The sequence below is a fragment of the Phyllostomus discolor genome, chromosome 14, assembly GCF_004126475.2.
Source record: "Phyllostomus discolor isolate MPI-MPIP mPhyDis1 chromosome 14, mPhyDis1.pri.v3, whole genome shotgun sequence".
Taxonomy (NCBI): Eukaryota; Metazoa; Chordata; class Mammalia; order Chiroptera; family Phyllostomidae; genus Phyllostomus; species Phyllostomus discolor.
In genome coordinates, this window is record NC_040916.2 from 38,392,704 (window position 1) to 38,418,137 (window position 25,434).

The 25,434-nt window shown below is 44.8% G+C and overlaps 1 protein-coding gene across 3 annotated transcripts in view; it reads left to right on the plus strand.

Moving 5' to 3' along the window:
* The window catches only part of LRIG2 (leucine rich repeats and immunoglobulin like domains 2), a 47,603-nt gene extending 22,439 nt beyond the window's left edge, over nucleotides 1-25,164 (plus strand). For 2 of the 3 annotated variants that reach the window (XM_036015579.1, XM_036015580.1), the window contains exons 4-19: nucleotides 873-947; nucleotides 1,328-1,462; nucleotides 2,016-2,159; nucleotides 2,269-2,412; nucleotides 3,384-3,527; nucleotides 3,719-3,862; nucleotides 6,316-6,396; nucleotides 7,063-7,134; nucleotides 7,273-7,341; nucleotides 11,749-11,912; nucleotides 12,368-12,688; nucleotides 13,624-13,905; nucleotides 15,022-15,471; nucleotides 16,079-16,228; nucleotides 17,814-18,068; nucleotides 20,359-21,505. In XM_036015579.1, coding sequence (XP_035871472.1) covers nucleotides 877-947; nucleotides 1,328-1,462; nucleotides 2,016-2,159; nucleotides 2,269-2,412; nucleotides 3,384-3,527; nucleotides 3,719-3,862; nucleotides 6,316-6,396; nucleotides 7,063-7,134; nucleotides 7,273-7,341; nucleotides 11,749-11,912; nucleotides 12,368-12,688; nucleotides 13,624-13,905; nucleotides 15,022-15,471; nucleotides 16,079-16,228; nucleotides 17,814-18,068; nucleotides 20,359-20,585 — 2,853 coding nt within the window. In that variant the 5' untranslated portion in view covers nucleotides 873-876 and the 3' untranslated portion in view covers nucleotides 20,586-21,505. Of the gene's footprint in view, nucleotides 1-872; nucleotides 948-1,327; nucleotides 1,463-2,015; nucleotides 2,160-2,268; nucleotides 2,413-3,383; nucleotides 3,528-3,718; nucleotides 3,863-6,315; nucleotides 6,397-7,062; nucleotides 7,135-7,272; nucleotides 7,342-11,748; nucleotides 11,913-12,367; nucleotides 12,689-13,623; nucleotides 13,906-15,021; nucleotides 15,472-16,078; nucleotides 16,229-17,813; nucleotides 18,069-20,358 lie in introns of all 3 variants that reach the window. The other variant, XM_028502648.2, reaches the window with a different exon arrangement.
* The last annotated feature ends 270 nt before the right edge of the window (nucleotides 25,165-25,434 follow it).

Consider the following 25,434-nt stretch of genomic DNA (forward strand, 5'->3'; position numbering starts at 1 on the left):
CCTCCCTGCCCCAGACTGACTGCTTCTCGTCCGTCCGCTGGGGAGCGGGTGGGCAGCGGACAAGCTCGTTAGCTGAAAGAGGAGGCACTGCAGAAAGGTGTGAAAATGCTTCCGTGGGGAGTGCATGAGCTTCTTTTCCACATGGACTTTGTAACTTCGTTTCGTTCCTTGGAGGCCTTTTACTTAGTTTTTTTCCTGTATTTTAAATTGTTGAGGTTCACTGATTGAAAACCAGGTTAATGAAATGTCATTATGTTAGATTTCCTGCTAAAACCTTAGAGACGATCATTTTAAAGAGCTGCTGGGATCAGATGGTGCCACATCATGGGTCAGATGGTGCCATGTCCTGTGGTCTGTAAAATGTAATTAGTCTCCTTCTCTGGCTTGGTAAACTTCATCTGTGCTCTCAAGCAGTCCTCCCTCACTTTGAATACCTTTAAAACATATATGTATTTTTTCATATTGTGTGTATGTTTTTAAAATTTATATAATTGATAATTCCATTATAAATATATAGAAGAGATATGGATGTATTAATTATTCTTTCTTTGTTTAAGAAGGATGCAAATTAGTTGTCTTAAAGTAACTATTCAAAGAACCTTAGTGGCATTAAAAGTATTAAATGTGCACAGTATTTCCTAACCTTTTAAATATTGAGATCCATCATAGGTCTGTACTATGAAAAAGCATTTCTTAGTAAAACGTCTAATTTCTCATTATGATACATTTAGTCTAACTCATTCTGAGTCATAGGCTTTTTTTTTCAAATGTGGTACCTGTCTTAAAGAATATGTATTAGCTAGTAAACCAGAACTCAAGAAGTAACATTTCTCTCACTAAACTTTGAAATCTTATTTTCCTCCTGTGCCTAGGAAAATGAATTATAATGAGCTAACAGAAATCCCGTATTTTGGAGAACCAACCTCTAATATTACTGTACTGTCATTGTAAGTAAAATAAGATTTTGGATCTTTCACTTAAATTACAAAGAGTACACAATTATTTTTTCGTTTGTTTTAGGTATCCTTATTGTTGATCCCAATTATTTAACATTAAAAAATAATTTTTAAAGGATTTTACTTACTTATTTTTAGAGGGGAAGGGAGGGAGAACCATCCATGTGTGATTACTTCTCGAGTGACCCCTGCTGGGGACCTGGCCCGCAACCCATGCGTGTGCCCTTACTGGGGATCAAACTGGCGATCCTTTGGTTTGCAGGCTGGCGCTCAGCCTGCTGAGCCACAGCAGCCAGGGCTAATTATTTAACATTCTTGTGGCCTGGGGTAGATCACCGGCAGTAGCTTCAATATAGTCTTTTGTTTCGTAGAGTCCATAATACAATCGCAGAAATAAATGCAGAGGTGTTCCAGTTTTACCCTGCTCTGGAGAGTTTAGATCTCAGCTCAAATATAATATCAGAAATCAAGACATCTTCATTTCCTCGAATGCAGCTTAAATACCTGTAAGTTATATAGTTTAAAATAGATACACTTTAAAGTGCATGTTTATTGTTTACTGACACCTTTCTAGAAATATCTGTTGTTGTGATTTTGACATGCTTATGTGAAACAGACCTATGGTCAGTTTTTTGGGGTCTTGGGGGTTGTTGGTTTCTTTCTTCCCTTTAAAGAAAGAGTGCATTATTATCAGAAAATATTGTTATATATCAATATTATATATATCAGGGTAATTTTTGAGATTTAATTCTGGGTTGTGTTTTACTAACAGTTTTGAAAAAGTAGATGGAGTGGTCTGTTAAACAGTGGCTTAACCTGTGACGATAATTAGCATGTGCCAGTGTTTTACAGCTTACAGGTATACTCACATGTACTGTTCAACCCAGCTGATGTAGGTTTCATCCATGTTTTGCAGTTGAGGAAACAAGGCAGTTAGATGATTGGTGAAGTCGTGCACAGTTGCTAGTGGTAAAGCTGGGGCTCAGTCATGGCCTTTGGGCAGCTTTCCTGTGGTAGAGTTTTTGTTCCACTAATTTTTTGTTATCTTGTTCATTGCAGGAATTTGAGTAATAATAGGATAACCATCTTGGAGGCTGGTTGCTTTGATAACTTATCGAGTTCCTTATTAGTGGTCAAGTTAAACCGAAATAGAATTAGCATGATTCCACCCAAGATCTTTAAGCTCCCTCACCTCCAATTCTTGTGAGTAACTCAATAGATGGATTTTTTTACAGTGTCTTTTCCTTTTTAATTATTATTAGAGCAAATTAGAAAACCGATTTTTCTGACTGTAAAACTACTTGTGTTAAAGGGAACTTAAAAGAAACAGGATTAAAGTTGTGGAAGGCCTAACATTTCAAGGGCTGGACTCCTTAAAATCTTTGAAGATGCAGCGGAATGGAATTAGCAAACTTAAAGATGGAGCTTTCTTTGGCTTGGAGAACATGGAAGAATTGTAAGTACTACGAACTAGAATAGGAGCTTCTTAGGAAGGGGGATGACTGGGGCTTTTTAGTGCCAAACAGCTAAAATAGTTGTTAATTATAACTATACCAAGGTACATTAGTTCTTTTCCCCTTCTCCGATGTGGCGTAAGTGTACACAAAACTCTTTAAGTGTTGTTAACTAACTGGCATTTTTGTCATCATTCTTACAAACATTTCATCTAAATACTTTGTTCTCTTAATGTTTTGGCTGATGAAAATGATCAGAATTCATCCAGAACAAGTATACCTCTTGCTGTCTTGACTTTATATCTGATTATTTTATTTTATTTTTTGCCTTTTTTTTATTATTGTTCAATTACAGTTGTCCCCATTCCCCACCCTTACTCTCCCCTGCCCTACCCAACCGCCACCTCCCACACTCAACCCTCCCCACTGTTGTCCTGGTCCATGGGTCCTTTATAGATGTTCCTTGACTTGACCCTTCCCCTTCTGTCTCCCATTACCCCCCTCCCCCATTCCCTTAGATCTGTTTTAGACAGTCTTACTACCTTCTAACACTAAACCTTAGGTAAGATACGAATACTTATTGAATAGAACTCATTGGCTCACTTGGATTAAACAAAGCTATATGTTTCTCTGAGTCAGACTTAATGGAGATTTTTGGAAGCTTCTCATTGCACTGCTGCTTCTTTTTAAAAAGATTTTATGTATGTATATATTTAATTTTCAAGAAAGGGGAAGGGAGGGAAAAAGAGAGGGAGAGAAACATCAATGTGTGAGAGAAACATTGATCAGCTGCCTCTTGCATGCCCCCAGCTGGGGACCCACAACCCAGGCATGTGCCCTGACTAGGAGTTGAACCTACAACCTCTTGGTTATGGGACAGGCGACCCTCCAACCAACTGAGCTACACTGGCCAGGGCTAATTACACTGCAACTTGTGAAACATATTTTCTTCTTTTTTTCTCTCATTCCGCAGAGAACTGGAGCATAACAACCTTACAGAGGTGAACAAGGGTTGGCTGTACGGCTTGCGAATGTTACAGCAGCTCTACGTGAGCCAGAACGCTGTGGAAAGGATCAGCCCCGATGCCTGGGAGTTCTGCCAAAGGCTGTCTGAGCTGTGAGTGTGTGGGGTGGCAGCTCGGTGGGGGTTCTGAAGCTGGAGCACGTTGGAGTAAATCATCCCATGGCCAGTCATAGGATCTGACCTCCCTCTTTATTAGAAACTTGTTGAAAACTCTAAATTTATCATGTGAATAGAAGAAAGATATGAAAGTTGAATTCCTTACCTTTCGTGTTTCCCGTCTTCAGTGATTTGTCCTATAACCAGCTGACTCGCCTGGATGAGTCTGCCTTTGTGGGTCTGAGCTTACTGGAGAGATTGAATTTGGGGGACAACAGAGTCACTCACATCGCCGATGGTGTATTTCGGTTTCTTTCCAATCTTCAGATACTGTAAGTACACCTGTTTTGGGGGGGGGTTTGCTATTTTTTTTTTTAAAAAGCAGTAAAGCAAATGAAACACTACATAATCTGCATATTTTCACATGTTAATATTTTGTGGTTCTTTTAGTCCCGTGCCTTGTGCAAGATGATCGTACTTGTCTCTGTCCCCCTATCTAAATCTTATTTATCTCTAGCCAGCTCTGTTTGTGCTTTAATTCTGAATTAATCAACTAAACAGCAGAGCATCTTGTGTGCCAATTAGTGTGGAATAAAATGCAGTTGCTAGTGTCAAGAATGCACATTTTCTCATTCCTTTAACCTCGAGCCACCAGTAGTACACCTGAACCACCATTTCTTATTTGAAAAGACACAGGATGTGTAGCTGTATCAGGAGAGCCGTTCACTGTTACTGATTTGCTGCATGACTTTGGACAGAAAACATTAACATTTAATAATGATCTGGTGCGTGGCAGGTGCTTTTAGAATACTAGAATATTACTGCTCTTTTCCATATCAGGAGGCTGAGGTTCAGAGAGATTAAAATGATTTATTTAAGCCCTGGCTGGCGTAGCTCAGTGGATTGAGCGCGGGCTGGGAACCAAAGTGTCCCAGGTTCGATTCCCAGCCAGGGTACATTCCTGGGTTGCAGGCCATAACCCCCAGCAACCGCACATTGATGTTTCTCTCTATCTCTATCTCTATCTCTCTCTCTCTCTCTATCTCCCTCCCTTCCCTCCCTAAAAAATAAATAAATAAAATCTTTAAAAAAATGATTTATTTAAAATCACATAGCTTATAAAGGTTTGGACCAGGATTATAACCCAGATCTCTGATATTAAAGCTCATCTGCTTTTACCATGCTGCCAGATGAATAAAATCACTTAACCTTTCCTGGGTATCATTTTATTTGTCTCTTCACCCAGAGAAGATAGACATGGGGTTAGATGGTTGCTGAAGGCAATTCCTGCTCTAAAGTTGGGTGGTTCTGTAAGTTGAATATTACCACGATCATGGTATATAATTGAATGAAGAGGTAGTTTAATGAAATACAGTAATCTCAAACATAGAGCAGAACAAGAGAAAATGGTAATTAGTAGAATTTGTAGAGTCTCAAGGTTCCTGAGTTAGGGGACTTTCTGCTCGTCATGTTCAGAGTTGATACAGATAAATGGTCTCAGAAAAGAGGCAGGCTCCCAGACCTCGGGGCCTGACCGACAACGAGAGAGAAAGCACGGTCATGTTCTAAAGGTGGTGTGTGCGTGTGCATGAGTGTGTATTTGATTTCTTTTTAACTTAGTGAGGCAGTCTTCCTTCAGATTTGACCTTGAGAAATTAAAAGTGATCACCCTCCACCCTCCCCCTTTTCTACATTATCAGGTGGAACTGGATTCGTTATCAGATTTGGGTTGCCTTTTGGCTGTCAGGAGATGGCAGACAGGTTCTTTCAGTATACCACTGATTATTATTTGCAGTGTTCAAGTTCAGTGAAGTAACTGCAGAAGTAAAGGATTGTCTAGTGCCACAGAGATAGGTCATTACGGCAGCATCAAGATCAGGTCTGAGCAATGTTGGCTTGCCGGAGTACATACACTTCTTCCCGTCTTGGTGAGGGAAGTTCATCTGGACTGTGCTGTGCTCTGGAGGGAGGGGAACGTCCTGAAGAGCTGAGCCATGTTACTCCTTAAAAAAAATACAGCGAGCCTTGTTAGCTTTAAGAAACAGTGAGTGGGAAGAGTGATCTCCTGCCTCCTTAGTTTTACTCAGACAAGTGTGCCTATGGGTCTTAACAAAGCAAAAAAGCTTTGTGCTTTATTATAAGACGACTTAAGGAAGCAAAAGTGATCATCTTTAACTGGTATTTCTTCCACCAGGACCTGGCGTGGTGCAATTGCATTCCCTCTGAGAACTGAGCAGTGGGTTTTAAAAGATCCATACTTTTCCTTTCAAAGAAAGCAGCGGTCCCTCCAGCACAGGGGCATGTCACTGTCGTTTCCCAGGGGCCATGTTCAGTTGCTGTGGAGCTGCGAGACTGTGCCGACCTTGCTTCTTGTCAGCTCTTTTAGGCTAAGGGCCCAGGGGAAGGCGTGGCTCGCCCAGGCTAAGGCCCATTAGTCTGAGTCAGATTTGTAAGCTGTATCTCCTGCACCTTGAAGTCTTCTGCTTTCTGCAGGATCCTGACTATTAAGTGTTAATATGCTAGCACGTTTAGGGGCTATTAGCCAGGGTGATTGCTACTCTTAGGATATTGCTTAATTTATTTATCAAGGCCAGCTTGATTTTCAGCTTATGAGAATCAGTTTTTACACGCTTATTGCAGGTACTCTTTTCAACGAAAGGGTTGTCTATCATAACTTAGCTCATAAAACAAGGATCACCATTAGCATGGCCATGCCAGAACGGTGCTTGATGGCATAATGGTCACGTTGACTAACATAACCTTTCTTTCCCTGACGTTTTTGTAGAAACTTAAGAAACAATGAAATTTCGTGGGCCATAGAAGATGCTAGTGAAGCCTTTGCTGGACTTACAAGCCTCACTAAATTGTATGTATTTAAAGTTATTTTCTAGGACCAGTTGTAAGTGTGATTGGATTATGTCTGTTTGCTGTGGCTGCAAAGTCTAAGCCTTTTGATTCATTCACTAAAAGAAGCTCTGTTTATTAAGTTTTTTGTTTTTGTGCTTTTTAAAAAAATTTTGGTTTTTGTGGTGGGACACTTTCTATTGAAAGAGCATTCCCATGGGCACTTAAAAGGAAGTTGTTTATGGAACTTGAATTTCTATTTAAGTAAAAAAAAAAATGCACTGAGAAACCAGAGTTGAACCGGTGATCATGTGAGATGTGGGTAATCTGCCTTACGTGAGAGGGCTCTCTCAAGTAAGATTTTGGGTCTTCTTCCATGAGGATTTCTTTAAGCCTTCACACTTGTCTAAATTTCTTTGCTAATGATTTTTTGCTAAAAAGGGAGAAACTGGGAATATAATCGAATTTCTTCCATGAAAACTGCCAGTGTGTTGGCGGTCAGGTGGTTACTCACGGGTACCTCATTGAGCTCTAACATCTTAATACAAGCCTTCATTCTGCGCTTTGCATTGGTTAGTCATAAATGTTTGCAATGCACAATAAGCTTATTTTCACCTTCATAGGTAAATGTTCAACTTAATGAATTCAATTTTTAATGGAGAGCTTTATTGGTCTGTTTGTATTTCAGAATCTTACAAGGAAATCAGATTAAATCAATTACAAAGAAAGCATTCAGTGGTCTTGAATCCCTTGAGCATCTGTAAGTATTTTACATATATTTTGCTCAGTATATACATAGTCTTTCCTATTAGCATAAATTTTCATGACCATTTAAAGTGTTTATAGAACTTAATTGTAGAAATGGTGACTGGTAATGTTTGGTTTCTCTTCATTTCAGAGATTTGAACAACAATGCTATAATGTCTATCCAGGAAAATGCTTTTTCTCAGACTCGCCTGAAGGAACTGTACGTAACAAGTGTTTTTTGTCACCGGTTAGATCATTATCCATCCTTGTGCTCAATGTGCAGTGAATGTGACCTGGATGTTTTTAAAAGCACACAACTCAGGCAGGAGAGAAAGTGTTCATATGAACTTACTTTAGTGGCTGGATGTAATTTAACAAGTACCCAGCCTTGGAAAGGCACAGCACAGCACCACAGCCTCCTGTTTGCCTGTGATTATAGCTGGCGCTGCTCCCTGTGCTGTGTGTGCACCCTGCTGTCGTCCCCGCCCCCTTCCTTTCTGGACTGCCGGACGCCTGTGTTTCCAGTCCTTACCTCCCGGGTGTGTTACAGTTAGGGATTGTGTCATTCTTTCCGGGATGATTGAGCACTTTCGCTGCCATGCTCAGAAAGGTGTCTCTGACCTGTTCCAGCCAGCCAGGGGCAGGAACAGTTCATCTTGCCTTACCTGAAAGCTGCTAAAGGAAGGTCTGTGAACCAGAACTGGTTCGTGGTGAGATAGGGATGGAAATTCGGAGTGAGTGTGTGAAACTTCTAGAAGAGCTTGACATTACTGTGGCACTTCCGTTGAGTTTTAGAGAAGTACTGAGCTACCGCAGGTGGGAAACTTTAGGAGTCGGTTCTTCACCAGGTGGTTTGAGATGCCCTGGACGTGTGCGAGTTCGGGTGCCTGGGTTCGAAGTCTTGCTCCATTCTCCACAGCTCTGTCCCTCCCGTTGGGCAGATTGATCAGCCCAAGACTGCTTACCTAGGTAAAATGTTACTAGCACCTTGCTTGGGGCTTGTGAGGACAAAATGAGATGAATTTGTTTATTCAAGAAAGGTATTGTCATCTTCTATGTAAGGTATTGTTCATAGCAGTGAACAAGACAGAATCTGTGTCTCACAGCATATTACAGTACATTCTAGTAAGGAAGGCAGGTAATGTAGACACATAACATCTCATCGGGTAATAAATGTCTCGATGAAAAACAAAGCTGGGTCAAAGGTGTGGGGAGTGACAGGGATTGCGCTTTTAGATGAAGTAGTGAGGAAGGGCTTTCTGAAGATACAGCATTTGAACTAGGACCTCAGTGAATGAGATGGCAAACCACTGAATACTGGCTGCAGGGCATTCCAGGCACAGGAAAGAGCAAGTGCAAAGGCCCTAAGAGGGGGGCTTGCTTCTTGTGCTTGAACTGCTGTGGCCGGAAGACCAGAGCAGGGGAGCAGTGGGAGCGGCGAGGTCAGGGAGTTAGGCAAGAACCAGGTCATGGGGGGTCTTACAGGTCATAAGGAGTTAGCTCCCCACCCCTGTACATTAGCAAACTTAGGAGAGTTTTGAGATGTTCAGCACAGAGCCTGGGACATAGCAAAAGCTGAATAAATAATATTAGTAACAAAAGTAAAATGTATGATAAATATCATGTTATTATTTCCACAGATTTTTTAAGTGGCTTTTTTTTGTCGAGATATTTAGAATTTTCTGCTAGGCTTAGGTTAACTCATAAGGGTCCAGATTACTGCATGTCAATATAACCTGTTTGTTTTGCCTGTGATAACATGAGGGCCAGCAAGGAAATTTAACTCTTGTTATGAGCTCAGTTCAAAATGTAATGTAGATAGTAGATGAAAGCACATATTATAGTTTCATTTTTCAGAGAGTCATTTAGTAATTTGGGAGTTGGGTTGAGCAAACTGCTAATGCAGGAACTCTAATGCAGCTTTTTTTACTGAGAAGTTTGGTTGCTTTTAGTTACTTTATTTTTTAAAATATATTTTATTTATTTATAGAGAGAAGGGAAGGGAAGGAGAAAGAGAGGGAGAGAAACGTCAATGTGTGGTTCCCTCTTGAGTGCTCCCTACTGGGGACCTGGCCTGTCCCGCACGCAGCCCAGGCATGTGCCCTGATTGAGAACTGAACCAGCGCCCCGCACGCAGCCCAGGCATGTGCCCTGATTGAGAACTGAACCAGCGACCCTTGGGTTTGCAGACCCGCATTCAGTCCACTGAGCCACACCAGCAAGGGCTACTTTTAGTTACTTTAAATCTTAAGTCATATTTGTAATACTTTTTACATCAACACTTATTAAAATCTCAATACTTTTTGGTATTGTTCACAATGCTTTGTGTAAATATTGGGGGAGGTAGGAGAGTTGCATATAAAGTAAAAGATAGCCCTGGCTGGTGTAGCTCAATGGATTGAGCGCGGGCTGCGAGCCAGGCATCATCGGTTCGATTCCCAGTCAGGGCACATGCCTAGGTTGCAGTCCATGACCCCAGCAACTGCACATTGATGTCTGTCTGTCTGTCTCTCTCCCCCCCTTCTCTCTCTAAAAATAAATTAAAAAATCTTAAAGTAAAAGATTATCCAGAAAACTAAGCTTTAAAAAAAATAAAAATAAAGTAAAAGATATTTTGTATTACAATTACATAATCATGGTAGAAAAATTAGCAAGCGTAGTTAAACCAAGAGGGAGAGAAAGATCCCAAATCCCTACTGCTCAAAGACAACGAGTGTTGGTGTTTTGGCATCTGTCCTCCTGCTGGAGGGACTGCAGGGTGCTCTGTTGAGCACTTGTGGGCAGGGCTGCAGAGCGTGCGAAGGGCCGAGAGATGCAGGGAGACAGAAGTGGAGGGTGAACCTCAGCAGTGTCTGTGGCCAGGCACTGTGCTAAGTGCTTCACTTGGAATTTTTTTGAGGCAGGCATTTTCAATCCCATTTTCCAGAAATAGCAGCAGATTTTGGAGATATCATACAAGAGAAAAAAACAACTCAAGCTCTTAGTTTCTAAAGCACCTGCCCGGCCTGGCCCTCCCTGCCCAGCTCTGCAACCTCATTCCTGTCACTGCCCCCTCAGGTTCCTCCTGTCTGTGATACCCTTAACCGCAGGTCTGCCCGGGGTTTGCTGTCCGGTCTTTGTCCCACTGCGTCTTCAAAGAATCTTTCCCTGACCGTTTGACCTAAACTGATCGCTGCTCGCTCAGTGCCAGTGCCCAGCTGTGTGTGCGTGGGGGTTTTGATAGCACGCACTTTCTGGCATACTTGCATGTTTTTGTTGATTGCCTGGTTCTACATACATAAGCTCCGTGAAGGCTGTATTCCCACAGTCCGCAACACTTTCTGGCACACAGAAGATGCAGATATTTCGCTATGAATGAAGGAATGAATATAACATGAGAATTCTTTTTTTTTAAATTTATTATTATTATTTTTTAAATACAATATCTTTTGAAATTCAATGCCAGAGCCTTTGATTATTTTTTTAATTTTATTTATTTTATTTTTAGAGAGGGGAGGGAGAAAGAGAGAGAGAAAAACAATAATGTGTGGTTGCTGGGGGCTGTGGCCTGCAACCCAGGCATGTGCCCTGACCGGGAATCGAACCTGTGACACTTTGGTTCACAGCCCACGCTCAATCCACTGAGCTATGCCAGCCAGGGCTACATGAGAATTCTTAAATGCGTAAGGTAACTTTTGGCCTGCTTAATGAAAGTTACCCTTGATGAAACATGACTTTTGATACACCCTTAAAGACTGTTTGAAGTCAGTGTTTGGAACCAGATCTTGGGTACTTTATGCCAAATTTGAAAGCTAGACAAGGGGCCATTGAAAGGAAACACTGATTTTTTAAATGTGCAGTGTAGGGCAAAAGTAGGTTTACAGTTGTAATACAAATAAAAAATATACAATTAAGAAGTAGCAGTACACAAATAAACTGTTTTACATACTCACAATTGTAAACCTTGTACCCCACCCTGTGTTTTATAGGCCTATTACAGACCACAAGTAATTTTTCAGTGGTTGTTCAAGTTGTAGTACACATTGCCACAGGCCGAAGTGTTTTCCATCTTGATGAAGCAATTTGAGAAATTACGCTCATATATATCTATATATAGATACATATATAGATATATATATATATATAAATATAGGTATATATATATATATATATATATATATATAAACCTTTTTCCTGAACTTTTCTGGGAAAAATTTTAAACCTTAACGATTTAAAGGAAGGTATAAGGAACATCCATATACCCTTCACTTAGATTCACCAACTGTTGATAAAATACTACCCAGTATGCAGTTCGTAACCCATTTCCCCAGTGTCAAAACATGTTCTTTGCAGCTTTCTTTCTCCAGTGAAGGATCACGCACTTCATTTAGTTGTAACCGTTCTTTAGTCTCCTTTACTCTGAAATGGTCCCCTTGCCTTGTCCCTCCCTCTCTTCCCATTAGTGTCTTTCACGACACTGACAATGTTTGAGGAGTTCAAGCTCACAGGCTGAATTTGTTTTCTCATGTTAGGTTCAGGTTTAACATTATTTTGGCAGGAAAAATGCATAGATGTGTGGTGACCTTTTACTGCTTGAAGGAACTTGGAATATAACATACAAGGCACTTCCTGTCCTTTTTCTCTGCAGGATTCTGAACACAAATAGTTTGCTCTGCGACTGCCACCTCAAGTGGCTGCTTCAGTGGCTGGTGGATAACAACTTCCAGCATGCTGTGAACGCGAGCTGTGCGCACCCGGAGTGGCTGGCGGGGCAGAGCCTCCTGAACGTGGATCTGAAAGATTTTGTCTGTGGTTTGTATTAATCTTTTTAAATTTTATATGTGACACACTTCTATCTTACCAGCAGAATTTTTTTAAAGGGAGGTAATAGGATTAGAACTTGTCTTGAAATTTTAATAAAGGTTTTTCTTTTTTTCCCAGTAACTGCTAATGCTTAAGAAGTGCGTTCTAAGCATAAATGAAAGTAAGGGGTCGTGGGGAAAGTGCTAACCCTGGAAGTCTGGAAACCCGAGTTCCAGGGCAGGCTCTGCTGCTGACTTACGGGGCTGTGAGCAAGCCATACGACCCTCCTGGGCCTGGGTTTCTTGTCTTCGAGTGAGGGCGTTGGAGTCGAGCTCTGTTGTCTCTTTCAGTGTTAACATGCCATCTGTAAACCGAATGCACAGTTTTACATGATTTGTTTTAAAATTGAACCTGTAAAAGCAAACCCAAACAACCGACTTTCCCCTGTCCCATTGTTTCCCTAGATGATTTTCTCAAACCGCAGATACGAGCGCACCCTGAAAACACAGTCGCTCTCCGCGGCGTGAACGTGACCCTGACGTGCACTGCAGTGAGCAGCAGCGACTCCCCCATGTCCGCTGTGTGGCGCAAAGACAGCGAAATCCTGTGCGACCCCGATGTTGAGAACTTTGTTCGCTACCAGCAGCAAGCTGGAGAAGCCCTGGAATATTCCAGTGTCTTACATCTTTTCAATGTGAACTTCACCGACGAGGGGAAATACCAGTGCATTGTCACTAATCATTTCGGTTCTAATTATTCTCAGAAAGCCAAACTGACTGTGAATGGTAAGGAGTCGTGCTCCCTCATCGGTGTTTGTAGCTAGAAAGCTTTTTCACATTCAACTTTGAACCACTTGTTTTCAAGAAAATTAGGCTAAACCTGACATTTGAGGGGGGCATCTTACTGTTTTTGTCTTTGGAGTTGTGATCATGTGTAAGTGTAGACTATATTGTCAGGTTGTCCACTTGCTGTTCCTTGCTGGTCACTGGTTGAGGGGTAGATGTGAATTCCACGTCCCTAGGAGACAGGCTCTCACTGTCATGCATGCCTTTGGAAAAATTCTTTTGAAACTCTGCATTTTCTCCCCAGAACAACATTCTGTTCTGAAAACCGTGAAGTGCATTCTGGACACTGCTCACAAGGCCTTCCAGTAACTGGGGGTGTCTGGGACATGTCTAGGTCCATGGTCATCATCGTTGTCTGAGTGTAGTCACACTGAACCATTTTTGAAATGAATGCTCTTTACTGTGGCTACAAAAAAAGTCTCCAACCTATTAGACTGACTACAACATTTTAGGTTTTTTGCACCCAAAAGATGTACTTGTGTTTTGCTTCTGTGTTGATTTATGAAATTTTTGAAGGCGCACTTTTTTTGTGCCATACAGTTGCCTTGGCAGCTTTGTATAGATGTTGGTTTGAGAAGCACCGCTCAGTCTTTCAAGTAAGGGAGTCCCAGGAAGTATCAGCTTCCAAAATGCGGAGTTCAGGGAGGTCTGTGGCCGTCCGTGCCCTGTCCCAGGGGGACATCGGGAAGGTGTGTCATGCATTCCAGAAGAGCTCGTCATCACCGTGCCCCACATCCTCTGAGAGGGAGGGGCCCCTGAAGTTGTGTTTCACGGTCAGTGCAGAAGTGCAGCGTTGCTGCAGCTGCCGTTCGGCCTCTGTGTTTTGTGTGTGTTTTTCCCCCACCCACTTTTTCTCCACGATCTTCTGTGAACAGAGATGCCATCCTTTCTGAAAACTCCAATGGATCTCACTATTCGCACCGGCGCCATGGCCAGATTAGAATGTGCTGCAGAGGGGCACCCTGCACCTCAGATTTCCTGGCAGAAAGATGGGGGCACTGACTTTCCTGCGGCCCGAGAAAGGCGAATGCATGTCATGCCCGAGGACGATGTCTTCTTCATTGCCAACGTGAAAATAGAAGACATGGGAATCTATAGCTGCATGGCACAAAATATAGCCGGGGGCCTCTCAGCAAACGCCTCACTCACGGTGTTAGGTACGTGCACCACTCCACGGGCCTGCTGTTGCAGGAGCCTGTTCACTGAGGGGCCTGCCCTTGGCCCGAGTGACGAGAAAAGGCTAAGTCCGAGGTTTCATTTGTGATCCTTACATCTTCATCACCTTGTTTTGCCAGTTTACGCAGGGTTATGTCAGCCTAGGATGTTAGTGGATCTGATAGCTGGGATCTGGCGAATGCAGAGGGTGGATTTAGAGATCTTGATCCCAGGAGTGGAAAACCCAGGTCCCTTTATCCTGTTACGTCTCCCTCCGTAGGGCAGTGAGCTTCAGGCGTTTTATACCGCTGGTCACACAGAGCTTGAAACAATTGAACTGTTTTCCCCCAATCCATTAAAAAATTTTTCTTACGCAGACAAAATGACCTGTCTTCTAGTTAGATTTCCTATTTTCCTTCCAGTACACTCCTCTTAATTTTATGCTCTGGTAAAATCTTTTCCTTAAAAATTTCTCCTGACAAGCCAGTTTCTGTCTTAGGAGAATGTTCTTCTTCATGGGACTTAAATCTGCTTTTAGTTCTCTGTTTCCCTACGTATTAAGGTTTTTAAACATGTGTTGGTTTGTGTTATTTACTTGTATAATCAAAAAACAAGTATATTGTATTTAAAAACTTAACACACAGAGAATTAGAATAAAGGAGGGAAAGTCACTGAGACACTTGTTCAAGATTTTGTCATGTTCTGGACTTTTTTACACATTTTATGTAGTTTTGTTTACCTGTTTTTTCCACTTGGTGTTGGTGCAGGGTTACCCTGTCGTCTGTCTTCATAAAATGTCACGTGGTCGTGTGCTGTGATTTACATCATCAGTTTCCTGCTAGCTTTTTCCTTTATTTTTTAAAGTTATAATTAATTTCATAATAAACATCTCTGTGTAGGGATTTTTGAGTTTCCTAGCTTAGGGGAGCTTGCCCCAGGTGGAATTACTGAGATAAAATTTAGGGTTTTTTGAGGCTTTTGCTTTCTTGAAATAGTAACTTCTAATCTTCCCACGAGTATATGAAAGTACCTATTTCATTTTCACCTCATTAGTCTAACTCAGTAGGACTTAAGAAATCCAACTGCTGAATGTGATTTTTTATGCGCCTTTCTGCTAGAGACGCCCTCGTTCATCAGGCCCCTGGAGGACAAGACCGTGGCCCGGGGCGAGACTGCGGTGCTGCAGTGCATAGCCGGAGGGAGCCCCGCCCCTCGCCTCAACTGGACCAAAGACGACGGGCCGCTGCTGGTGACGGAGCGGCACTTCTTTGCTGCCGCCAACCAGCTCCTCATCATCGTAGATGCTGGGCTGGAAGATGCTGGGAAATACACCTGCATTATGTCCAACACGCTTGGGACAGAACGGGGGCACATTTACCTAAATGTCCTATCATCCCCTAACTGTGACTCTTCCCAGAGTGGCATTGGGCATGAAGATGATGGCTGGACCACCGTCGGCATTGTCGTCATTGTGGTGGTCTGCTGCGTTGTGGGCACCTCCTTGATCTGGGTCATTGTGATTTACCACATGAGGAGGAAGAATGAAGACTACAGCATCACAAACACGGGTGAGCGGGCCCCGTTGGCACCTGCGGCTTGTACTTGAGCCAGAAACGTAGCATAGGATTTACTGTAAAATATAAAAGCTAAGGAGCTTTGATAACTGTGTGTGGTAGAAGGAAGAGTTTTCTGTTGCAATGTCCTATTTCCTTGATGTAGTAGAACCTCTGATGAATAATTTTAAGAATTTGTGGACACTCCCTCAAAACTTTGCTCTTCTTTTCTTAACACCTACCCTCACTTCCATCATTTCCATCGCAAGCTCCCTGTGCGAAGAGCGGAGCCCTCACGCCTGGCATCGGTCTTCCACAGCCCTGCCCTGAGGTCCCGAGAGGGGAGGTTCAGCCACAGCCTGTGAAAGTGTCCCTGTAGATGAGGTCTCAGACTTCAGGTTCTGTTTCTTCTGGCAACACTTTCACAGTGAAGCTTTGAAGAGAATTCTAGCGAGGAGTAGTTTTAGGGGAAAACCCTAAGAGCGGTTAAGTTTCCGGGAATACATAACACTTCCCTGGCCAGTAGTGTCACGGTGGAACCCGTTAGCAAGATAGTCTCCTCAGTGTTGGCTTGAGTTGCCTAACTTTACTTGAGAGTTACAGACCGATTTCTCTTTTGCAGAGGAGCTTAATCTGCCTGCAGACATCCCCAGCTACTTGTCTTCCCAGGGAACTCTGTCGGAGCCGCAGGAAGGCTACAGCACCTCGGAGGCGGGCAGTCACCAGCAGCTGATGCCTCCCGCCAATGGGTACTTGCACAAAGGCCCTGACGGTAATGACTGTTCGTCGAATGTGCGTGCAGTTTTAGTCCTACCCTGTTGAGTTTATTTATTAGTGATTATTTCCCTCTTCAACCTGAAGCAGTATTTTAAAGGGATACTCAAATCATTGGGGCCGTGCAAAATAGGATGGAAATTAGCAGAGGAGTCGTCACCTGACAGCAGGGAGAAGTGTGAGCTGCAGGGGCGGGGAGGAGACAGCGCGGCCTCCCGAACCAGTGCTGCTGCGGGGAGGAGAAGTGCCAGGACCTGTTGCCAGGAGTCTCTGCTGTGATCCAGGCGTGAGCTTCCTTCAGACATGCCTGGGGGGGTGGGGTCGTTTCTCTTGCTGCTGACAGGTGCGCAGTCACCGGAATACAAGGGAGAGGCCGTTTCTCAGCGTGTGTCAGAGAGAGAGAGAACGTGCCCTAATGAAATGAACCTGCTTCTCAACACAGCCTCTCCTCCCACTCCCCCTTCCCACGGGGAGGGACAGAACACCGCGAGGGGGTGGGAGCCGAGGCATGGAACTGGGTGTGGTTCCCGGTGCCTCTCCTGCTCTGTGGCCACGGACACGCTGAGATCCGAGCTGTAGTTCCCTCATTTTTAAAGAAACAGTATTTATAAAGCACTTTTCTCCAGATTCTAGCAGATTCCTTGAACAGATCTGTGTAGTACTTCCAGTACTACACAGAGTAAAGGTCTATTCTATTTCTAGAGGGTTTTTTTGCTGGGTTTTGACAACTTTATGTAATTGATAAGTTGAATTTTATTTTGGCTTTCTATGGAAAAGGGAGCATTTCTAGCTTTCAAAAGAATACTTAAAGCCTATATTCTTTGAAATTTGCAGGAAATAACATTGCCTTCTGGGTTAAACAGAATGATGTTTAGATCTCTTGGTTCTAACATTTTGTTGCTTGATCATGAATAAGTCACTCACTCTTTCTTTCTCACTCTCTTTCCTCTCTCTCATCGTTCGGTTTTCGGAAGCACAGAGCAGTGCAGGGAGCTCACTGTTAAACTTTCACTTCTTTCTGCCAAACACGTACTTGTCAGGCAGGACTCTTGGCTTTTTGGGGGCTACTTTCCGTAACTACTGTTGCTGAACCTCTTGACTCCCGAAAGTAATACAGGCTTTTGCAAAGTGAAGTCATCATAACTCCCTGCCCTTTGTTTAGTTTGCTTAAGCCAAACGTGTCTTGGAGCACAGTGCCAGCCTTATTTTGGCTCCTTGATCTGAGCGTGCTCTCGTCCAGGCTGGACAAAGATGGTTCTGTCAAGAGCCTGAGCCTGGAGCCAGAGCGCCTGAGTTTGGACTTCAGCTCCTCACTCTGGCAGTGTGTTTGGGCAAGTGACTTAACTTCTTTGTGTTGTAGTTACCCCATCTGGAGACGAGGGAAATAATGGTCCCTTCCTTACAGAGATGTTGTGAGGATTAAGTAGTTAATTCCCAGAAAGACCTTGAAACTCCATCTGGTTTATACAGTGAGTGTTGAATAAATGCCAGCTCTGATGATGATAGCTCGTGTTGAGGAAAACTGACGACAGGTAACGCTTACCCCTTAACTGAAGGGTGTCGGGATTCCGTGCTGTCCTCAGGTGGCACTGGCACCCGGGTCATCTGCTCCGATTGTTACGACAACGCCAACATCTACTCCAGGACGCGAGAACACTGTCCGTACACCTACATTGCCGAGGAGGACGTTCTGGATCAGACACTGTCCAGCCTCATGGTCCAGATGCCCAGAGACACGTATCTGGCACACCCTTCTCACGGTGCCACTGCCCTGGAGAGCCTGGCGGTACCAGCAGATGCGGAGCTGCCTGCCTTCCGCCCCGGCCGGGAGAAGACGGGTGAGGGGGACCGCCCTCCGCACGGGGGAGCGCTGGTGAAGGGCACAGCGGTTTTGTTTATTCTGGTTTCGCTTTCACCTACTTGATTTTTTTTTCTGTTACATATGTAGCATCTTATTTGACAGGAAGCAATCAAATCAGTATAATGGAGTGATTAGCTATTGTTAACTGGTATCAACTACAGCAAGAGATTTTGAGAGCTTAGAGTCACAAAGAAGTTTGCATCTATAGGATGAAAACAGCTTTTGTGTGAATAACAAGATCACAATTCTAAAAATACAGAAGCCATACAGAAAAAGCTTTTTAAAAGTTTCATATACATGTTACTATTACTTTTATCTTTATTTACATGAAGGATATTTGAAATGCTAAAGATGTAATTTGCTGAATATTTTAACGTGTTTTATTTGGTTGCCATGCTATCAGGTAAGCATGGAGTGCCGGTGTCACTTGGCAGGTGTTTGCTTTTGTCTGTGAGGTGTGACGACCAGGGCACATGTGGGGAAGCAGTCTCGGGTGGTGTCCTTGGTCCCACAGGGCCCAGGAGAAGGAATACGTGTTAGATGGGACAGACGAAGCATTCGCTAACAGCTGGGTCAGTAAAACAAAGCAAAACAAAACAGAACTCTGTCAGGACTGCGAAGGGCACTACCGTGCACGTCTCCCTGTCCGTCTGGGCGTTTTAGCGGCTGTCAGTCACCGTCGTGTGGGGCTGACGTCCGGGAGCCCTGGCCGCAGGGCGGGCTGAGACGTGCGGGGTTACAGAGGAGGACGTGTGTGCCAGGGGCAGCTGTGACAGGAGGGAAGGTCTGACGGGCCCGCCGAGACCTGCTCTGTTGTTCTCAGTTAAGGGACCAACTCTCTGAAGGTTTTAAAGAGGGTGCAGGCCAGAGGAAAGTATAGTGTTAACTAAAATTAGTCTCTAGTCTTTAAAATTAGTCTCGGTGTCCAGGAAAGAAGTGCACCAACTCTGAGTCTGTTTTCCCATGTCCCAGAAAAGTCACACACACACAAATCTTTTAAATAGACCCGTAAATGCAGTGCCTCTTTTCCCTAACTTTGGGGGTATCTTAATTGTTAATCTATCTGGTGTGTAAGTGAGGAAATTGGCAAATGAGAGTGTGCGGGTGCATTGCTCATTTCCTGTCCGGGGCACTGTGTCTCCTGGCTACTCACAGTGCGGTCTGTGGGCAGAGCTCCTTAGAAGTGCAGACCCTGGGCCCCAGCCCAGGCCTGGGGAACCAGAGTCTCTCTGTGAGCAAAATCCCCAGGTGGTTTGTGTGTGTGTGTTAGAGCTCGAGGAACCTTGCTGTCTGCCCTTCACATGGGGGTTGTAAACATTTGTTTTTTTTTTTTTTTTTTAAGAATGATGATTTTTTTTTTAAATTTTCCAAGTCAGTCTTTTTCTTTTTTTTTAAAGATTTTATTTATTTATTTTTAGGGAGGGAAGGAAGGGGGGGGGGAGAGAGAAAGAAAGAAACATCAATGTACGGTTGCTGGGGGTTATGGCCTGCAACCCAGGCATGTACCCTGGCTAGGAATCGAACCTGGGACACTTTGGTTCCCAGCCCGTGCTCAATCCACTGAGCTATGCCAGCCAGGGCTTAAACATTTGTTTTGACTATGCTTTTTCTACAATGCACCCCCATGGAGTTAACACAACTTTCAGTAAACGGTCTTTGGGGAGAGAGCTCACCCCTGCAGTAAATAAAGGGAATGAGAAATGGACGCTTTGGAACCCAAGGTACAGATAGTACGATTCACTGCTTTTGGTTATTATTTTATTGTTAGAATTATTGGTATACTAGAAGCCGGGGAGAAAAGGTTTATTTTTAAGGATTTTTTTAAACATAGGCATTTAATTGTTATTTAAAAATGGCTGCTCTGAATCAGTTTTTATCTGTGTATCATGCAGCTTTCATTACAGTGTGGATACTGCTAGTCTCATAGTCTGTTTCCGTGTGTCTAAAGAGTTTTATTTTCAAGTTTTGTAGCAGCAGAACCACCAACAATAGGCAGAAGTAGAAGATATATAGCACAGATTCAGTAAATAATTGATTCAATTTGTTGAGTAGAAGGGTTTGCAAGACCATAGTTCCAGATTTTGTTTTGATTTCTTTTTTAAATTATTGCTAAGAAGGTGGCAAGTATATATTTGACCTCAGCACCCTATTCAGGAATATTGGATATCTTTTTTTTTTTTGAGGATTTGGATAAAAGAATATTAAGCTTTAGAAAATTAATTTTGAACTTGTATTCACCACCGATACTTCTTGTCTTTGGTTCGCAGAAACGCTGCAGCGGCAGCTGTGGAGTGTGGGGGATGGGCTCGGCCTGCCCCGGCCTGCCTTCCCCCAGCAGCCAGTCCTCGAGTCCCCGCAGCTTCACCGAAACGCGGACCCGGTGGAGCGTGGCACGGACTGTTCCGCTTCCCCCGCGCCCTGTCACAGCTCACACGACCGCACCGTTGATTTCACTAGGACTCGGAACGTTCAAGATGGGAGCGAGGGCACATGAGACCCTCGGGAGGAAGTCCGGGCAGAGGCCCGAGTTAGTTCATTTTGTATTTGCTACCTCAGAGTTGAGACGAAACCCAAAGTCAGCATTTGCTTTACTCCTTGTCTACAGTTACATCTGACCGCACCACGTGGGCCGGGCACTTGCTTGGCCTTACACCTGACCGGAAAAGGGCAGTGGCTGGCGACCGTGGTCCGTGCAATAAAAAGTGTGCGGAGGCCGGAGGAAGACAGAGGACAGGCGTGCTTCCCGACGGTGCCGTGGGCTGAGCGGCTGCGCACTGTGCACGGGGAAGCGTCTCGCTGCTGCTCGACGTGCCGGTCGTCTCGGCCCACGGGAGGGTGCTGAGAAGACCCGACTGTCCGTCTTGTCTCCTGAAGAACGGAGAGAGCTCTGGAGCCGCTGGAGGGTCCGGGACGGGTCGGTGGCCGGTGGCGTGTGGTGGAGAGTGGGGCTTTGACATTCAAGGTCTTCAGCAGGAATCCCGGGCTTGGCCAGCTGTCACCAGGTTGAGGAGTTTTACATGCTGGTGATTTTTTTTTTGGTGGGGGGCATTCCCTGTCACCCAGGGATCTCATTGTAAATATATGTGCATTTATAAATAATTTTTGTATTCATTGTATTGGCTGCAGTGTAAATATTTTTGATATGCCAAAATTATATATAATATCTAGTTACAGTATTGACAGCAGCTTCTCGGACCACAGACTTTGTATATGTTGGTTTAGTGAATCTAAAGACTGTTTCAAGTTTCAAAAATGTCATTTGTCAAGAAGTGTATGTACAGAGGCAAGGTACCTGGTGATTGGGTGCACACAAACGCAGTCTCGGCGTAGTTAACCGCGTCATACCTGGAGGTCCACCATCTACTCATTTGCCACTTGTTGATAGGTGCCAGGTAATAGCACCTTTCCAGCATACAGAGGCGCTTCCAGAACACTGGCAGTCTTGTCGCTGCCACGTGCACGTAGGTAAAGGAGAACTTGTTTGGGGAACGCCGTCTTTCAACAAAGTCCTCAGTTGACGAAGAAACCAAAGATTGCTTTTCTGTTTGTTTGTTTGTTTTTTTATAATGTCTCTTCTACCAATGCACAGTGTCTCTTAAGGGAAGAGGGCTTTTGGAAGTAGAAGAATGTTTAGAAATGTTTACACTGTAAAGCTTTGGAGTGGTCCTTGGGATTATTTAAGCCAGAAACGTTTCCAAATCTCTTAGAGCAAAAAGCTTTGTGCGAACAGAGGACTTGCCACTCTAATGGAGTCCGTGCTCGCAGGCTCCCCAGGTGGGCGGGGCCACCCGAGTCTGTCTAGATCCAGGGGTGCTGCTGCCTGCTGGCTGACGTCGGTCACTTACGTGAAGACATGTAAGTCAGTGTGCATTTCTAGGGCTCTAAACTCATCTAATTTCTGTTTTTTTTTGCTAGAATTTCATACTTGTTCTCAATCCTAAATTTTTCTCCCGTAGCCAGCAGCATCTCTTGAGCTGTTTCGTTCCACCATGCCTTCTCTTTTTCCTTTTCAAACAGCCTCTGTTCATTTTCACTTTGAACTTCTTGAATATCTTTTTTCCCTACCCTTCAATTTGTGATCCTTGTTACGCACTAGGTTGTAGTATGATTTGTGCTAACTTAGAATCGAGAGAGCTGACGTCATTCCTAGCTCTGCTGCTCGCTAGTTACATGGTCGAGGCCCAGTCCCTTTGCATCCCGGCCCGGCTTTCTCATTTACGAAGCGAGGGCGCCTCACCCGATGCTCTGAATCCCTTCCAGCTGTAACGTTCCACGGGCCCGCGATCCCTCCGGGAGCCAAGGAGGGCCCTGCCACCCCAACAAAAAGCTGCTTTCGTGAATGTTTGTTCGGGTGGAGCCAGAGCGAAGCTGCTCGCCTCGCCTTGAGCCAGATTGTTTCCTCGGCAGCAGGAGGTGCACGAAACACGAGAAGAAACACTCGGCTTCAAAACAGCCTCAGTAAACAAGGACTCTCGGCTCCAGTGAGCAGTGCCTGTTGCCCCCCGGAACAGCAGGTCTCCAGGCAGCGCGCCAGGGCCTCAGAACCCACAGGAGGCTGTGCCACAGCCAGCCCTCCATCCTCCCGCGTTCAAGGTTACATTATCCGAGTAATGACAGTGCTCCCGCTCGCGTTTGGGTAGACTTCCTTGAGGGGGAGGGCGGAGTGAGAGCCAGGCCGCAGGTGGATGTCAGCCGTCAGGCCCAAGGGGGTGAGAACGGGCTGGACGGGTGCCGCCTCGCTGCTGCAGCGGTGGCTGTGCTCTGCCGTTGCGTCGGCGTCCGGGCTCCGGTGGCCGGGGTCTCCCTTAGGGCGGCTCCGGGGGTGCGGGGTGCTCCCGGGTGTTCCCAGCCTGTCTACGTAACTAAGACACCGGCCTGAAAGACTAGTCAGGAATTTGTTTAAATGTGAAGAGCCTACCCCTGGTCTTAAAAAGTAACAATAACTTTAATAAATTCTAATCTCAGGAGGAATTCCTGAAACTTCTCATGATTGCCTCTGTTTCGGGCCAGGCAGTGATTTAACCTCCACCATCGTCAGGGCGAGTCGCTCCTCAGTGTTTCTGTCTGGCCGTGTCGTGTCTGCCGTCAACCAGGGATGTTGCAGACGAAAATGCGGGGCGCGGGGGAACTGCTCTTGCCCCCAAGTCGCTTACCACTGAGGTCTGCATCCCTCAGACTGGTTCTTCGAGTCTGCCTGGAAGAACTAGAGCATCACCTTGACCTCCAGGCCTTACTGGCACAGGGGCTACCCCGGAGCCACCGGCTTTCTGTAACTCAGCAGCTTCTAAAACGCTTTCCCTGGTGCACAAGGTACTTTGCAGAACAGGGTTGCAGAGACCCCACCCAGTGGGTGCCTCCCTCCCCTGTGCCGTCTCAGAATGCTTAGAATGTGTATTTTCCTGTAAGGTGACCTTCATGCTTAAAAACAGTTGCCTCCACATTGCCCATTGGGAGGTTGTAAAAGAATCCCTAAGATATGAAGCTACTGAGACTCTTAGCCATTTTCCTAAGAAAAGGGAGAGATGATAAAAGTCTTGAATTACTTAAAGCATTGTCATGAAATGAGAGTGAGAGTCACTCATTTTATTCTGGAGGACGTGGGGCAGGTCAGTGGGGCAGGAGTCACAGCAGGTGCAGAACGCGCTTGCCAATCACTTTGCAGAAGCTCGCTCTCTGACAGTCAGGTTGGCCTGGCAGTTGGACTGATCAGCCTTCGTGGGGAAAGGGCAGGCGGAAGCCAGGGAATCATCTGGCACAGCACCAGGGACAGGTCTCAGCGAGACGGAGGGTGGCCAAGGCGACGGAGGCCTCTCTCTCATTCTTCTGTTGCCAGAAATCTCCAGAAACACTCTCTCCTGCAGATGCCTTTGTGTGAAGTAAGTGGAGAGCACTTAGGGGTTCTTTGTAAAGAGTTTGGGGGCTTGGCCTGTCCTGTGTTGGTGGTTGAAAACATGGAAGTCGGAGCTTATTCTTCTGAGGAAATCTCTAACTACTGGCTAATAATACAGATGACACTACCATAGTAGAAAGTTTGAAAACCTGTGTGTATTGTAACCCTCCCTTTTACTCTTTCCTTGTCACTCCTGTTCTTACCGGTGGGCTCCGTTTTGAATGGGGCTGGACGTGTTCGGGTTTATACCCAGTATTTTACCGGAGTGTGTCGTGGCCTTTTCCAATTATTTAAACATCCCCAGAAATGCCGAGAGGGTGACGGAGCAGCACAGGTAAATTTGTTCTCATTTTGTGCTACGCCCTCCGTTTCTTGTCTTGCTTCTTAATTGTGATAACGGAGGTAATTGTGAATAGGTGAGCTAGAAGTTATTTTGGCAATCTGCAAGTAATGCTTTATTTTTCTATTACAAGCTTCACTTTCCAGTTCAGTTTGGCAGTTGTTTTCCCCTGTCGCTCCTTCTAACTTTTTTTGTTTGGAGTACAATCTCAACCAACGTCAGTTAGCCTTAATTTTCTTTCTTTTTTGGCACTGCCTGGTTTGTTGCAAAAATACGTTCCGAATTGAGAGGTATATTACAAGTTGCTTTTAACCGAACACCTGAAAGCCCATGAATCATCCGAAGGCTTTGTGGGTACGAAGAGTGTGTGTGTGTGTGTGTGTGTGTGTGTGAAGAGTAGTGTTTGGACCTGTTCCCTCAAGGTTGTGTGCTGGTCTTTATCGGTCCAGTGATCTTCCCTGGGGGGTGGGGTGAAGGCGAGGTCCAGCCTGATCGGGGCCTGTCTGCAGAGCTGAGTACAGGTATCAGCTGTAACCGTCTTGAAAGAAATTGATCATCAGCTGGTCAGCTGCGCTTAGTACATTTCTCGGCTGCTTGAAGTGGCCTCCTGACCCACAGACTGTTTCTGCCTGCTACGTCCCCCCGTCCTGCCCCACCCCACCGTCAGAGGGTCAGTCTGAGCAGCCCTGGCGCTAGCTGTCCCTGAGGAGCGTTATAATCTAAGCTGTTCAATGTGATCCTTTCCTCATACCTATTTATATTTTCTCACACATGAGAATGTATATTTTATAAAGCATGTGTTTGTCTACTATAATATGTGTTCAATAAAGCTAAAATACATTATGATTTTCCTGGTCGCTTGTAAAGTACAGGAGTGAAATGGTGCATTTTTAAATTTGTGGGGGTTTTTTTTCCTCAGAGGGTCTCCAAACAGCTGTACAAGTTCACATGGGGAACAGTTCTTGTAGGTGCGAGCCCCGTGCTGCCGGGAGCGAGGCACGGGCGTGCTGCAGCTGTGGGCTGCCCGGGGCCGGCCTGCGTCCTCCCCCAGGTGTCCGCCGCCCTGGTGCCAGGTGCTGCCGGGGAAAACAAAAACACACTGAGCTGTTCTTC